We start from the raw sequence: 17,102 nt of genomic DNA, 5'->3' as shown, positions 1-17,102 counted from the left end.
TATGAAAGCCTCGTTCTGGCTCTCATACACTTGCAATGAGCACTCGTGATCGTTAACTCTGACTTCTGGCCGGTCAGAAGAAGCAGTCACGGCAAGATGGTGCCGTGGCATTGGAGCGGTGCCAAAAAAAAGAAGATGCCAGCGATTGAGTATAAGGCTGTGGTCACATGTTCGTCGATTCTCTCATGAAAAAAAATTGGGCCGACTATGCTAATGTCACTAAGATCAAACTCTATCAAGAGAGTCACCTTAGTGTGATCAGATGCTCTTGCACGATACGATGACATCCAAGTGCAGTCCTATGTTTCACACAAACTCATTGACTTGAATGGGTGCGCGTGAGCCGATTACTATTGGATACACTTGCAGCATGCTGCAATTGTTTTCGCATGAAAACTGGGCACAGTACAACACTGGGCTGAGTGCTATCCAATAAAACATCAGATGGCATTGTTATATGCTTGTGTGACAATACAAATATCTCTCCGAGGATCTGTTTATACCAAAGAAGGTGACGGTCACAAGGGGGCATCTCTGTGTCTGGAGGAGAGAAGGTATTTCCACCAACATAGAAGAGGATTCTTTACTGTTAGAGCAGTGAGAATCTGGAATGCCTGAGGAGGTGGTGATGGAGAACTCAGTTGAGGACTTCAAGAGAGGCCTGGATGTCTTCCTGGAGCGTAACAATATTGTATATTACAGTAATTAGGTTCTTTAGAAGGACGTAGATCTGGGGATTTATTCTGACGGAATATAGGCTGAACAGGATGGACAAATGTCTTTTTTCGTCCTTGTTAACTATGTTACTATTATATAGACCTGTCTACGAAGGTGGCGTCTATATTAGTTTTAATGAAGGCCGCTGAGAACTTCTTTTAAGTAGTCCCTCTGCTTTCCTGTCCATAGCATCTTGAAGGCAGGAGGAATCCTCAAAAGGTAGTGAGGTCTTTTTTGCCACTTTGGCAACGGGAATATCTGCTTTTGGGATTTCCTTCCAAATCCTGACCTCCCCAATCAAATGGAAAGCGTGCCTTAAAACCTCTGGGGATGACTAGATGTTTCTCTGTGTCTTCCAAATTTTCCAAGATCATTGCTTTTATATGTTCCTTTGTGTTCTTAGCCCTCCAAACTTCTCGTCCTGTTCTGAATTGTATGTGGCGCCTGAGTCTCCTCAACCGTCATGGTTGCCCATACAATTCTTAAAAGGTCATCCGTATTTTCAGATGAGAAGAAATATTTGTTCCTCTCCTCGGAGGGTATTTGGGGAGTACATTCTTCTTCTCCCTCCATGTCCTCATCTGAGTAATACGAATATGCATATGCTTCCTCAGAAGATTCTTCCATCTCTCATCTAGCTCTCTTAAGACGGGAAGTACTCTCAGCCGGTTGAGATGGTACCAGGCTAGCAACAGTACTCTGGACCTCTTCCCTAATCATGGCCCGCATGTCTGCTAAAAGTGACGATTGTTCGTCCTTAAGGAACTTTGAGATACACTGCACATAACTGTTTTTTGTATGACTGACAACTTTGTGTTGCAGCCGGGCACTTTCCGAGAAGAAGATCCTGATCTTAAGGCTGGTCCCACTTGCGTATGTAATGCGAGAAACTCGCATCAATACCCGGCACTGCCGTCTGCACTTGGGACCGGAGTGTGCAGCTGCATGTATTTCTACGTGACACCGGTCTAAAGGAGTCCTTCTGCCCCATTTAAAAAAAGATGAGAATTGTGTAGTATTCACTACAAGGTCCCTCTCTTGGTAATAAAAAAAAAAAGGGCCACTATGGGGGTTATTTACACTTGCCAGGGACTGTTCAGCTGGTGCTTCTGAGCGTGAAGGATTAGAATCCATTGTTCAGATTGTGCACCCATATCCCCTCTGACAGCACCCTTTTATAGGGTCTTACTGTATCCAGGTGGCCTTCATACCTCCCCCATAGCTTTTTCCTGCAATCCATGGTGAAATGCATGCTGTGCCGGTCCGATAAGTGGTATCCCTCTAAACCAGAAACACGTTCTACGTTGGAATGCATGCGCATCATCCCGGACGGAAATGCTTTCCACCATTGGAACACACACCTATACGCTCGATCCGCATGTTCAACCGACCGACGCAGAGAGCCCTCTGCAAGAGGGAAGTGGTAAAAGTTGGGAGCTATATCTTGCTCTTCCGACTGGCTGAGGGACCCCAGCCTAGTGAAGTATCAGCCTGGAGCCTCTTGACAGCGGGATGGGAAGAGATGACGTCCTCTCCGATCCCCCTGAGCTCCAAGGTAAGTCTTCATGCTCCTTCGCTCCTTCCTCTCCGTGCTCGGTCCTGCTAGGGACAGGAAAAACACAGAGGGTGAGGTGGAGTTGGGAAACTTTTAACCTCTCGTGTATTTCCTTTCCCTAGAGGATGAGCAGGACTACTTCCTGACTGTCATGATCCAGGTTGGATCTGACAGATTAAATGCACAAAGTAACCTTTTTTTTTTTTCCTTTGGCTGTGTGCCAAAGGTGGATTTGTCCCCGGTGGCCATTAGGGTCATTGCACTGTGGTGGTTTCAGTTGTAGTTTCCCCCCGGTGGCCATTAGCATCATTGCACTCTGGTTTCTTTGATTCTGTGCACGTGATTATGTAACAGGTGTGATTGCTCTATAAAAGAGTGTCAGGTGTGTCAATCACTGTTGGTGATAGTTCCTCATTTGCAAGCAAGTCTGGGTGAAGGATGGAGCTGAAGGAGAGTCAAGGATAGCCCAGTCAGAGTGCTGGAGTAGCAGCTATGGTGTCTGCAAGGAGGGCTGGCATGGCTTGGTGGAGTGCCAGCTATGGTGTCTGCAAGGAGGGCTGGCATTGCTTTGTGGAGTGGCAGCTATGGTGTAGAGCTGCACTCAGGATGCTGGACTCGGTTGCTGGAAAGCTGGACTCAAAATGTTGGACTCTTTGGCAGAAAAGCTGGACTCATTTGCTGGACTCTGTTTCTGGACAGCTGCATGCAGGTGGTGGACTCTGATTGCACCAAGGCTGCACTATGGTGTTGGATCCGGTCGGAGGAAAAGATGAACGCAGGTGGTGGGCTCTGTTGCTGGGAGCGTAAGCAACAGAGCAAAGCTAAGTGGTGTTTCCCCTGTTTTGTCACTTTTCCTTATGTGTGTTTAGTGCAGTGGTGGGATTAGTTTCCGCACCAACCATTTCCCTAGTGAGGGTTTAGGTGCAGGGCGAGTCAGGGTGATCGTCGCCCAGTGTGGAACCGGCCTAGTGAACGTTAGGAGTGTAGAGACACTGACTCAGAGGAGTGCAGGAGGTCTCCACGTCCCCGTTCTCTATCGCAGGGCCACCATTGTTATTGTTACCCAGGTTTTCCCTATCCCCTGTGTCTGGTTGTATTAGTTACCGTCCTGCGGACCGCGTCATACTGGACAATTACACGTGCCGTGTCCTGTTTTATCAGTTACCAGCCACCTGGCTGTGTCACACAGGACGGGGCATGTGACACTGACGTGCTGTCATGAGGGAAATCCTGGGAAAATATATTTTTTATAATCTAAAGTTTTCAAATTGATTGTTAATTTTCTTGTGTGATATAACATTTTTTAAAAGCAGAAACATTAATGAAAAGTTGGAAAACCACATTTTTTCCAATTTTGTTTGGAAATTTCACATTTTTGAAATGCAAAACTGGTAATTGCCACCTAAAATGACACACCCCAGATTAAAAAATGGGGCGTGCGTTCAAACATTCTAAATAGGCTACATGATTTAAGGGGGCTTTACACAGTGATATCGCTAGCAATATCGCTAAAGCGTCACCGATTTTGTGACGCAGCAGAGATATCGCTACATGTGACACTTACCTCCGACCGGCTCCCCGCTGGTTATCGCTGATCGCGCGAGAACGTCCTGGGCCGTTTCTCGTCAGCAGCTTCCTGTTGGCGCCGACGAGCGACAAGTGGACGCGGGCGGAAGAAGACATCATCACTGCGTGTGACAGGTAACGACCGCTGCTGCGTCGCTGTTGAGATCTGCCTGTTTGGCAGCTCACTAGCGACCATTTAGCGATGCAACAGCGATCCTGACCGGGTCGTATCATTGTCGGGATCGCTGGTGCATCGCTAAATGTAACGGGACCCTAAAGGTTAACATAGTAACATAGTAATTAAGGTTGAAGGGAGACTTTAAGTCCATCTAGTTCAACCCATCCTATCCTAACTTGCCCTAACATGTTGATCCAGAGGAAGGCAAAAAAAACCCATGTGGCAAACAGTAAGCTTCACATTGGGGAAAAAAATTCCTTCCCGACTCCACATACGGCAATCAGACTAGCTCCCTGGATCAACGCAACACTAAAGAAACTAGTGTATATACCCTGTAATATTATACTTTTCAAGAAAGGCATCCAGTCCCTTCTTAAATTTTAGTAGGGAATCACTCATTACAACATCATATGGCAAAGAGTTCCATAGTCTCACTGCTCTTACAGTAAAGAATCCGCGTCTGCTAGTATGCTTAAACCTTCTTTCCTCCAGACGTAGAGGATGCCCCCTTGTCCCCGTCACAGGTCTAAGAGTAAAAAGATCATTAGATAGGTCTTGGTATTGTCCTCTCATATATTTATACATTGTAATAAGATCACCCCTAAGCCTTCGATTCTCCAAACTAAATAACCCCAAGTGTAATAACCTGTCTTGGTATTGCAGACCCCCCAGTTCCCTAATAACCTTGGTCGCTCTTCTCTGCACCCGCTCCAGTTCAGCTATGTCTTTCTTATACACCGGAGACCAGAACTGTACACAGTATTCTAAGTGTGGTCGCACTAGTGACTTATATAGAGGTAAAATTATGTTCTCCTCCTAAGCATCTATGCCTCTTTTAATGCATCCCATTATTTTATTTGCCTTTGCAGCAGCTGCCTGACACTGGCCACTAAATGTGAGTTTGTTGTCCACCCATACACCCAGGTCTTTTTCAGTGACAGTTTTGCCCAGTGTTTTACAATTAAGCACATAATTATACATCTTGTTCGTTCTACCCAAGTGCATGACCTTACATTTATCCCCATTAAAGCTCACTTGCCATTTATCAGCCCAAGCTTCTAATTTACATAAATCCTCCTGTAATATAAAATTGTCCCCCTCTGAATTGATTACCCTGCAGAGTTTAGTGTCATCTGCAAATATTGAAATTCTACTCTCTATGCCCCTTACAAGGTCATTAATAAATATGTTAAAAAGAAGCGGGCCCAAAACTGACCCCTGTGGTACCCCACTGCTAACCGTGACCCAGTCCGAGTGTGCTCCATTAATAACCACCCTTTGTTTCCTATCCCTGAGCCAGCTCTTAACCCACCTACACATATTTTCCCCTATCCCCATTGTTCTCATTTTATGTATCAACCTTTTGTGTGGCACCGTATCAAAAGCTTTTGAAAAGTCCACGTCCACTGCATTCCCTAGGTCCAGTCCGGAACTTACCTCTTCATAAAAGCTTATCAGATTAGTCTGACAGGAACGGTCCCTTGTAAACCCATGTTGATATTGGGTCATAAGTTTATTCTTCTCCAGATACTCCAGTATAGTATCTCTTAGAAAACCCTCCAGGATTTTACCCACAGTTGAGGTTAAACTTACTGGCCTATAATTTCCAAGTTCAGTTTTTGTCCCCTTTTTGAATATTGGCACCACATTTGCTATACGCCAGTCCTGTGGTAGAAGACATCATCACTGCGTGTGACAGGTAACGACCGCTGCTGCGTCGCTGTTGAGATCTGCCTGTTTGGAAGCTCACTAGCGACCATTTAGCGATGCAACAGCGATCCTGACCGGGTCGTATCGTTGTCGGGATCGCTGGTGCATCGCTAAATGTAACGGGACCCTAAAGGTTGATGGCCTTGTGATGGCTGTATCTTTCATTCTTGACCATAGTGATTAAGTTTTGTGTTACAGACAACAACTTGTTATGCATTATTATTTAATATTTAGAAAACAAATAATATGTGGGATGCACGCTACAGCCACCAAAAGTGTACCAGATATCTTTCAGATGTCAGTAATCCTAAAGCTGTGTACATATCTTCATTGTCTTGTTATTTTCAAGTGGTGCTTGCTAGTGATATCTATGGATTTTCTGTTAATGGCATTGAAAGAATGTCTAAACCTGTGTGGGGAGGGATTACACAGTGGATATAAAAACCCCACTTTCACTTTAACTCCTGTTAGGAGAAATTTCACGAATAGAATATATTGGACGCGGAAACCCCATTTTAACCCCTGTTAAGAGAACAACAGAATATGTATAATTGGACGCGGTGAAACCACATGGTTCAGAGAACACATTTGGATTCACCTGCATTCAATAGACTGCAGCGCATGTGGATCATCTGCACATACCCTAAAAGGTAGCCCTAAAGAAAATGACCCATTTCTCTGAAACCGTCTGCATTGGACCAAAATAAAATAAAAGCAAAACTGTCCAGTTTCGACCCTGTCACAGGTGCACTTAACACAATAAAACTTAAGGGTTTGTATAATATTTGAAAGTTATCACCTACTGTATCCAAAAAATAAGGGATAACTTTCTGATTGATTAGGGTCCCAATACTGAGAACCCAACCTAATCCCATGGACGCCTGCAGAGTCACGTTGCTGGAATCAGTTAGATAAATATATGTAGAGTCTATTATAAACTTATCTTACCTAATAGTTTCTCCTCCAACATGATTAGTTGATCTGCATGAAGTCCCCTTTTAGTTACAGACGAAAACTGCCAACTTAACACTTCAGACAACTGTGTCCATGTTGCTGCTGGTGGGTTTAAGAAGAAAGATAAATTCTGCAAAGGAAAGAAAATATTTGATAATCGTAACAAGGAAGAGCAATAACTTGGATACTTTTACTTGCAAAAAATAAAAATTACAGTGCACTTTATGCTTAGAATATAAACCTAGCACTCAACTTAAAGGTATCTGTAAGGCGGTTTATTGTAGTACACGAAAAAAGACGTTTCGGTCAATGTGACCTTCTTCAGTTAGTACAAGGGTAAAAACAGTTTTATATGACATTTTGTTTTGTAATTATATTTACCCTTGTACTAACTGAAGAAGGTCACATTGACCGAAACGTCTTTTTTCGTGTACTACAATAAACCGCCTTGCAAATACCTTTAAGTTGAGTGCTAGGTTTATATTTGTTGCTTTAACGGTTTGGGAACCTAACCTTAGCACCATCTTGAGTTGTGCTCACGGTGTTTTTTCTACACTTTATGCTTAGGACCTACACATGGTGTACGGCGCATTAGCCATGAAGTACAATTGCATTTGTTATTCATTTATAGACCCCTGTATAAAAAGATAAATGAAAACTTTTTTTTTTGGTAGCTGACTATACTAGAAAGTAGAATGTTCTTATTCAGTAAAAGCAACTGACAGCTACCTAAAAGATTATAAAAGAAAACATTTTGGTCATCCACTGATGCTAAAAGGGAGACAGACTCATTGGGTCAGTGGTTAGTACTGTTTTGCAGCACGGGGGGGGTTGTATTCAAATCCCACCAAAGACATCATCAAAAAGTTTGTGTATTCTCCCTTTTTGAGAGTCCTCATTAGTTGATACCTTTTAATGGCTAACTGAAAAGATGGTAATACATTGCAAGCTTTCGAGACTACTCAGGTCTCTTCATCAGGCTAGACTAATACAAAATCTGAAGGCACATATTTATGTGAGAATGTACCGCATCTTTATGAAAATATGTGACTTCAGATTTTGTATTAGTCTAGCCTGATGAAGAGACCTGAGTAGTCTCGAAAGCTTGCAATGTATTACCATCTTTTCAGTTAGCCATTAAAAGGTATCAACTACTGAGGACTCTCAATCCTGAATATTTTTCTATCCACTGGCTAACACGGTACAAAGATATACATCTTTCCTGTATTCTCCCTGTGATACGTGTTTTCTCCAGCCACCCCGTTTTCCTCGCACGCTACCAAGACAAACTGATAGGGTTCTTCTTTTATTGGGAGCCATAATGGGTATAAGGATGATAATGTCTGGAAAGTGCTGTTTAATAAAAAAAAAAATGATGGTGTACGATAAGTAAATTAAATAAAAATGAAGCTACCATATATACTTGTGTATAAGCCGAGTTTTTCAGCACGCTTATTTAATGATGAAAAAGCCCCCTCTCGGCTTATACACGAGTGATGGTTCCACTTAGAGGTATTTTTCAGAATATAAGATGGAGAGGGAGCAGCAGCGGGTCACCGGAGACAGGAGGCGGCTGCTGTGGCTAACACCTGTGCCAGCTGCTGAATAGAGAAATTAAAATTCACTGCTCTCCATACCCATGGGAGTGGAGAGCAGTGAATATTATTTTCTCTTTAATAGCGGACACACTGTTAGCCGCAGCAGCTGGCTTCCTGCAGCTGCTGAGCTCAAAAGTGTGCCCGCTACTTAAGGGCGTGGAAAGCAGTGAATATTCATTCCCTTTAATAGCAGGCACACAAGATTGCCTGGCAGCATCAGCAAGCCAGTGGCTGAGGTTACAGTGCCCACTATTAAAGATCAATGAATATTCATTGCTCCACACGCCCACAGTCTCGGCGTGGAAAGCAGTGACTATTCCGCCAGCTGTCCTCCACGTGTAAGCAGCCCATGACGCTCCTGCCATGTGCTGCTTACATGATAAATCAGCTACTGGCATCAGAGAGCGCGAAGGAAAGGTAAGTAGGATGGTTTATGTTTTTTAAATGTTTTTCTGATGAGGGCCATGCATACCAAACATTTTTCTAATGGGATGCCATGCATACCAAGGTGGGGATGAGGGTGCAATGCATACCAGGATGGGGATGAGGGTGCCAAGCATACCAAGATAGGGATGAGGAGCCATGCATACCAGGATAGGGATGAGGAGCCATGCATACCAGGATAGGGATGAGGATACGGGTACCATGCATACCAGGATAGGGATGAGGAGCTATGTATACCAGGATAGGGATGAGGCGGCCATGCATGTCAGGATGGGGATGAGGAGGCCATGCACACCACGGTGGGGATGAGGAGGCCATGCACGCTAGGATGGGGATGAACAGCCATGCATACCAGGATAGGGATGAAGAGGCCATGGATACTGGAATTGGGATGATGATACGGGTACCATGCATACCAGGATAGGGATGAGGTGGCCATGCATAGCAGGATGGGGATGAGGAGGCCATGGATACCAGGATGGGGATGAGAGTGCCATGCATACCAGGCTTATACTCGATATACTTAAAAAAAGTTACAGGGTGGTGAAACGCGCGTCGGGGCTTTAACACGTCTCACGGTTTGTTCTCCAGTTTACCAGGATCATGTCGCAAGGTATTTAACTTCATATATTCTGATCTGGTCGGCATATCTTCCCTGTAACTTTTGGGGCTTTATACATGGGAAACCTGCGGGCTAATATAAAGACTCCAGCACTCTTTTATTCACTAGCATGATAGTAATATACATGATTTACACTTGAGTTTCTGGATTATTTACACCTGCGTCTACGCCCCTTATATAAGACCTTGGTTATTACATCTTTAGTGTACTAGGAATATAGCCATAGGACCAGCTAGCTTGCATTTAGAAAACACAATTGGGACTCGGAGCATGCTTAGATAATATTGCCTATGATAAATTAGATATTCATGCGATGATGCTTGTTATGAATCACTTTATGTAGGACTTAAGCTACTGTTATTCCAGTACCATTTGTTTAATTCGAATTCCTTTATTAACTCTTTGATCCTTGGTATATGCATTAACCTATCCTGAGACGGTTGTTCTGTCTGGCACCATATTTATCATCTATGTATTTTGCCATTATCCTTTAGCTGCTATGTTCTATCTACCTCACCACTAAGCACTTTGTATGTCTTGATTTATATATATTTGAACATGTGTAATAAAATTGATATTATCTAACTAAACCCTCTCCATATTTTGTGACAATTTAGTCCACTTCCAGTCACTGTACTGTTTTATATAAAATTTATACTGCTATGATATCTTAGCTGGATATTGGGGCTTTCTCTTTTGGTTGTAGGGCTATCACAGGGGCATGCCGATGCCCTGTCTCGCGTCCATGAGGGGTGTCAAGTGTTCAACCTCACAGGTTTGAACAGGGGAGGGGGATATGTAAGGCAGTGACCCCTGTTACTGTCACACCGCGCTCACCTGGGGGCGGGACCTCGGGCCCGACGTCATCTCTTCCGGAGCCGCGGTCACTCCGGGGGTCCCGTCGGGTGCGCACGCACAGCTCTCGTCCCCGGGTCTCCTCCTACATGTCACGTTTGCGCTTGCGCGCTCCTGTCTGTGCTGTATAGGGCTCGGTCCTCTCTATGGTAATGGAGGACCTGACCCGGAACCAGTAGTAGTCATGTGCTATATCAGACGACCTCCCCCTAGGGGAGGTGCCTGATTATTGTTGTGCTTCCTGGCTTGGTCTGCCGTGTCCCTGCCTGGCTGTGCGCTGTATTCAGGTCCCCTGCCTTGCACTCTGTTGTGCCTCTTGGCACACGCTCTGAATCTGCACTCTGCCTTGTACTTGGTTGTGCCTCCTGGCACACGCTCTGACCCTGTGCTCTGTCTCGTACTCAATTGTGCCTCCTGGCACATGCTCTGACCCTGTACTCTGCCTCATACTCGGTTGTGCCTCCTGGCACACGCTCTTTCCCTGTACTCTGTCTCATCCTCAGTTGTGCCTCCTGGCACACACTCTGATTCCGTGCTCTGTCTTATACTCAGTTGTGCCTCCTGGCACACACTCTGATTCCGTGCTCTGTCTTATACTCAGTTGTGCCTCCTGGCACACACTCGAACCCTGTGCTTTGTCTCATACTCAGTTATGCCTCCTGGCACATGCTCTGATCCTGTACTCAGTCTCTTACTCTGTTGTGCCTCCTGGCACACGTACCAATCCTGCTCTCTGTCTTATGCTCAGTTGTGCCCTCTGGCACACACCCTGCTCCTGTACTCTGTTACACCTCCTGGCACACCTGCTGCCTGACTCAGTGCTCTGACGTGCTCCTTGCACGCATCCTGCTTCACTCGCACCCGGACGGACGAAGTCTCTGTATACCATGTGTTCCCGTGTCCACGCTTTACACGTTCTTGCAGACACACTCACCCACTCGTGTCTCCTGTGAGCCGGCCACCTGGTGCCAGCAGTCGTGGTGCCTCACCCCCTGGGGCTTGCCCCTGACACTCCCTGTATAGGGGGTGGTCTTCACTAGGTCAGCTCGCCCTGGGAGGGTTGGTGTCACGACCTAGAGGGTCCACTCCAGGAGTCGTCACAGTTACAGCTAGTGGGTGCTGTGTGTTCTCCCGAGGATATGCACGGCGGAGGCGTATTGAGGCTATGAGGATGTATTGCGGTCACAGGCATAGCTGGGATTGCAATGGGGAAGCAGTGACCGATGTCACAGGTAGGGGTCGCTGTGTAGTCTCCCCAGGATATGCACGGCGGTGTATGAAGACCATAGGTGTGCATGGCAGTTACGGGCATAGCTGTGACTGCAATGCAGACTGATAATAAAAGTAAGTGTTAGTCGTGGACATGTTAGTGTCCAAGACAGAGGTAGGGAAAATCTGCTCTGGATGTTGTGTATGAAACAGATTGCAGTATGATAGTGTTGCAGTCTGTTCCATTCCGAACCAAGGTTTTCCATGTGGCTGAAAGCCACAGGGTGTCTGTGATAAAAGCCCTGCAGGAAAGGGTTAGTGGAGGTCTGAGGAGCTCTGAGTGAGTTTCAGGTGTGTCAAGGCCAGAGTGAGTTGGTGCTTGTTGCTTTGCAGAGTAGTTGCTGTGCAGAGCACAGGACAGAGTGGAGCCAATAGGCCTGGCACCGACAGTGTACACAGTGATGCAAGTCGTCCACGGTAACTGGTCTCAGATGTGGACAGTCATGTGCCCAGAGGTGAACGGTAGGTGGATGTCCTGTGCCCGAAAGTGGACTGGCGAGTAATGATTTCAAAACAGGTGGATATGGTGCTCAGCTGCGATCCGGATGATATCCTGGACTGTGTACGGCTGTGAGTAGAGACTGTGATACAAGCAGTGCAGAACACCCACAGGCACTAATCAGAGGAGGACTAGCTTGTGTAGTGACTGCAATATAAAGGATGCTGTGTACTATGGAGTGCTATGAACTGGTGTGAACTGAACACTGATAATATGCACTGAAGTTATAGGCAATTGTGTGAATTTGGACTTTTATGTGTGTAGACAACACATTAAAAAGACTTTTGTGTTTGAATTTTGTGGGTCACTGCCTCTTCACTGCATACGGTGCTACCACTGACTTACAATATATTTTATAACTGTTTTTATAGTGATTGTATTTTTGCATGAATTGTATGAATTGTATCTGTTTTTTTCCTTTCCACATAATTTTAATATAATTAATCTTTTAAACATACTATTAATATTACTGAACAATAATAGATACTAAAGGACAACACCAATATACAACTCTCAAAGTAGGAGTTTTTTGGTTCTGCTATGTTATGTGCAACTGCTAATACCAGTTGCCGCTTTTTCTTTACTTTCTTTTTTTTCTTTTCACTGTTCCCATGATACTTGAATGGGTGTCTCTCTGTCTAAGCGCTTTGGTATATGAAGCAACTTCACTATATCAAAACCTTCCTCTCCTTTCTTTTTTTCCTTATGTTTTTTCTTCTTCTCCATGTGATATTTTATTTTTATTTTTTTTACTCATATCAAGGGGATACTCCAGGGTAAGCCAGGTAAGCAGGGTAATGGAGTTCAGCAGAGAGAGATTTTCCAGCTGAATGATTACCTTGCTACGTGATTACACAGCCAGCACTGTTTGCACTTCACTCTAATTCAGAACCCCTTGAATTTATTAAATTATTACGGTACATATTCACACATATTTGTTTCACCACATAATAATAGTTAATTATTGAATGTAATCAATGACTAGGGGCTATAGTCGCAGGTGTGTGAAGACAGGCTACAACAGGACAAGACATACCCCACGCAGTGGCCTTTTACAGTCTACCAAGAAGAGTGGTCCTTTAAATGGTGATGGACCTATACGGTTCATCTCTACATACAATCATGAATGGCATAATATGCGCACCATCTTACGGAAACATTGGTCCATCTTGGAGACAGATCCATCCTTGAGGGCTGTCCTGGGACACTCCCCATCCATGACGCCGCGTTGTTCTATGAATTTAAATGACCTATTGGTACGGAGCCATTATGTGCCTACTCCCAAGAACTTCTTTGGCTCCAATGGTCTGATATGTGGATCCTTTTCATGTGGGCACTGCCTGGCTTGTGGCAATGTCCTGGGCTGTTCCACCTTCAGCTCCTCGGATTGCACGAGGGAGTACAAGATTAGACATCGGATTTCATGTGGCACTTCAAATGTTATTTATTATGCCACATGCCCGTGCCCCAAAATATATGTGGGTCTTACCACTAGGGAGCTGAGGGTGCGAACACGTGTACATGTGCGGGACATTGGCGCAGCCAGGACAGTGTCCGATCCATCAGAACTTAAAACTATCCCCCGACATTTTCGGGCGCACCATAATTGTGAGGCGGGGTTGTTAAAAATTAGGGGTATTGATGCACTTCATATGGGCATCAGGGGAGGCGATTACAAAAAAGTCCTCGGACAAATGAGGACTTAATGAATCTTTAAGCTTCGCCCCCTTTTTATAAGATTTTCTATAAGACCCTGTACCCCGTCAGTGGGTATTTGTAGTGGTTCCTTTAATCTCATGCCCTTTATATGGCATGAGATTACACACTTTATATTGACTTTTGGCTCATGTTCCCTCCTTTTTTCTGTGTCCGCATAACCCTGTATCTCCCATGCTCCTCAGCAGTGTTCGTTTTTAATTGTTTTTATTTTTCACTGCTATTTATTTTAACTAATATTCACTTTTTCTTTATATTTAGTTAGTTTACAGTGCATCTCTGTTTGGTCCTGGATTAGCTCCGTATCGTGGATCTGACATACTGTTCTCTACAATCAAGCATCTCATGGAAATCATCATATATTTACTTAATGGATGTATCGCCCTATCTATTTATTATTGTTTATGTGGATATATGTCTTATTATTATATACATATTTATACTTATTACTTACTGTATATATTTATGTATTTTTATGTGGTGGCACAATTACAATCTTCATGATGCTATTTTGGCCCGCAATATATACTCTATTTTGGGGTTTGATGTAGAATGGTTGTTGCCATAATCCACCTTTTTTCCTATGGCCATGCGCATCGCTCTGGTGTCTGTGGCTCAGCGCTGCGGCCGGCATCTATATGCACAGCGCTCGTTTCCGGGTATTCCCCGGCGCGTGCGCACTGTGCATGATGCCTGGCTGCAGTGAAGGACATGCAGATGTCAGGGCGCAGGCGCCAGTACCATTGGTGGATCCCGGTCACATGACTGGGTTCAGGGGCTATTTTAAGGTCCTATCTGGACACTTACAGTTATCTCCTCCTTGACAAAGCGGCGGGGGACGCCGCGAAACGCGCGTCGGGGGCTTCACTGCCGGGCTCTCCTCTTCCTCCCCTCCCTGGTAAGCTCCTCCATGGGCAATTTTGCATATTCTTGGTAATTTACCATCACGGAGTACCTATATCATTTAGTTACCGAATTGATGACCGTACCCTTTGGTCACTGACTTCTGTGATATGGCCTGCTGGCATTACTATGATATTATGATATAGGTTACCATATGTGTGACATCTTTCTTGGTGGTTTTCTTACTGGGTTGTTTCCATCTAGGTGGAAGGTATAGGGGACGTCTCATGGGATATACTGTCCACATTCATTAATGAGCACTCTTGTTACTATGATATTTTTATCTGCAGAATTGTATTTAATAAAATTTGATATTTTTTACATACATATTTGATCGCATGCTCTTTATGTTTCTCCTGATACTCATCTGGAATACTGTGTCCAGTTTTGGGCTTCACATTTTAAAAAAGACATCAACAAACTGGAGCAAGTTCAGAAAAGAGCGACCAGAATGGTGACCAGTCTGCAAACCCTGTCTTATGAGGAAAGGTGGCAGGATTTGGGAATGTTTAGCTTGCAAAAGAGAAGACTGAGAGGAGACTTAATAGCTGTTTACAAATATCTCAAGGGCTGTCACATTGTAGAAGGATTATCTTTATTCTCATTGGCACAAGGAAAAACTAGAAGCAATGGGATGAAACTGAATGGGAGGAGACACAGATTAGATATTAGAAAAAACTTTTTGACAGTTAGAGTGATCAATGAGTGGAACAGGCTGCCACGAGAAGTGGTGAGTTCTCCTTCAATGGAAGTCTTCAAACAGAGGCTGGACAGACATCTGTCTGGGATGAATTAGCAAATCCTGCTTTGAGAAGGGGGTTGGACCAGATGGCCTAGGAGGTCCCTTCCAACTCTACGATTCTATGATTCGACGTACTATCCCGTCCACGGTACCTGGGCCCCTATGACCGGGGATGGGATAGTACGTCTAAGCGATCAGAAGGGCTCCCGGGGGGGCGCCGCTGATCGCGGCCGGGTGTCAGCTGATTATCACAGCTGACACCCGGCACTATGTGTCAGGCGCCGTCACGGACCACCTCCGGCACATTAACCCCTGGCACACTGCGATCAAACATGATCGCAGTGTACCGGGGGATTAGGGAAGCATCGGCAGGGAGGGGGCTCCCTCCATGCATCCCTGAGACCCCCACAGCAGCACGATGTGCTGCGCTGCTCTGGGGGCCTCCTTCCCTGCAGGCCCCCCAGATCCAAGATGGCCGCAGGGGCCTTTGGGGGCCTGCAGGGAGGCGGCTTCCTCAGTGCCTGCTGAGAGCAGGCAGTGAGGAAGCCTGTGCAGCGCCTGTCAGATCGCTGATTTGACAGAGTGCTGTCCAAACTGTCAGATCAGCGATCTGACACATTACAGTGATGTCCCCCCTGGGACAAAATAATAAAGTTAAAAAAAAAAGTGTAAAGATAATTTATCAAAAATCATTAAATAAATAAAAAAAAACAAAATGGAGATTAGACCTACCGGTAATGTTATTTCCAGGAGTCCATCCTGACAGCACCATGGAGGTTGTCCTTCCTTTCATCCTTATAGGGACAGGAAATGCACGAGAGGTTAAAGGTCCCCTCCCACTCCCACACTCCAGTGATTTTTCAAAGTACCACATCAGTATGGATGCAATTATTATTTATTGAGATTTTGTACAAGCATATTACAAATACAAATCATCAGGAGGGAACCACCAGTGCTGTCAGGATGGACTCCTGGAAACAACATTACCGGTAGGTCTAATCTCCGTTTCCCAGGACGTCCCTCCTGACAGCACCATGGAGAATACCAAAGTAAGAATTCATTAGGGTGGGACCACTGCCTGTAGCACTTTACGACCAAAGGTCGTCTGGCTAGCTGTTAGCGTGTCCAATTTATAGTGTTTACAGAAAGTGTTTAGTGTAGACCAGGTGGCGGCCCTGCATATTTGCTCTACTGAGGCTCCCGAACTTTCTGTCCATGACATTGCTATCGCCCTAGTGGAATGAGCTCTAAGCCCCTCTGGTATAGGTAATCCCTCGGCCTCGTATGCTGAGGATATAACTGACGTTATCCACCTTGCTAGGGTGTGCGTAGATGCTCCCTTACCCTTATTTTTACCACCATATTGGATAAACAATTTTGTGTCCTGCAGCGACTCTCGAGTGGCCTCTAAGTAGCGTGTGACCACTCGTCTGACATCCAATGAGTGAAAGAATCTTTCTTTATCATGTTTTGGGGATAGGCAGAATGAGGGTAGGTCTATCTCCTGGTTAAAATTCTGGGGAGATATTACCTTACGGAGGAATCCTGGGTTCAGTTTTAGTATTATGCGGTCGTCGAATATTTGAATGTAGGGGTTCTGGATTGACAGGGCCTGGATCTCACCCAGCCGCTTGGCTGAGGTGATGGCTACCAAAAAGACTGTTTTTTGTGTGAGCTTTGTGACATCTATCTCAGCTATTGGCTTGTATGTGGGTCTGCATAGAGCGTTAAGTACCAGATTTAGGTCCCACGGGGGAACTGTCTTCCTTAACGT

The 17,102-nt window shown here is 45.0% G+C and overlaps 1 protein-coding gene across 4 annotated transcripts in view; it reads right to left on the bottom strand.

Moving 5' to 3' along the window:
- Window positions 1–17,102, bottom strand: part of STAT1 (signal transducer and activator of transcription 1) — a 630,302-nt gene that overhangs the window by 235,371 nt on the left and 377,829 nt on the right. For all 4 annotated transcript variants that reach the window (XM_073558164.1, XM_073558167.1, XM_073558166.1 and 1 more), the window contains exon 17: window positions 6,675–6,810. In XM_073558164.1, the coding sequence (XP_073414265.1) occupies window positions 6,675–6,810 (136 nt within the window). The remainder of the gene's footprint in view (window positions 1–6,674; window positions 6,811–17,102) is intronic.

The sequence above is a fragment of the Dendrobates tinctorius genome, unplaced genomic scaffold (genome assembly GCF_039654945.1).
Source record: "Dendrobates tinctorius isolate UK_male_01 unplaced genomic scaffold, ASM3965494v1 ptg000254l, whole genome shotgun sequence".
Lineage (NCBI taxonomy): Eukaryota > Metazoa > Chordata > Amphibia > Anura > Dendrobatidae > Dendrobates > Dendrobates tinctorius.
This window is presented reverse-complemented; position numbering and strand designations above follow the sequence as displayed.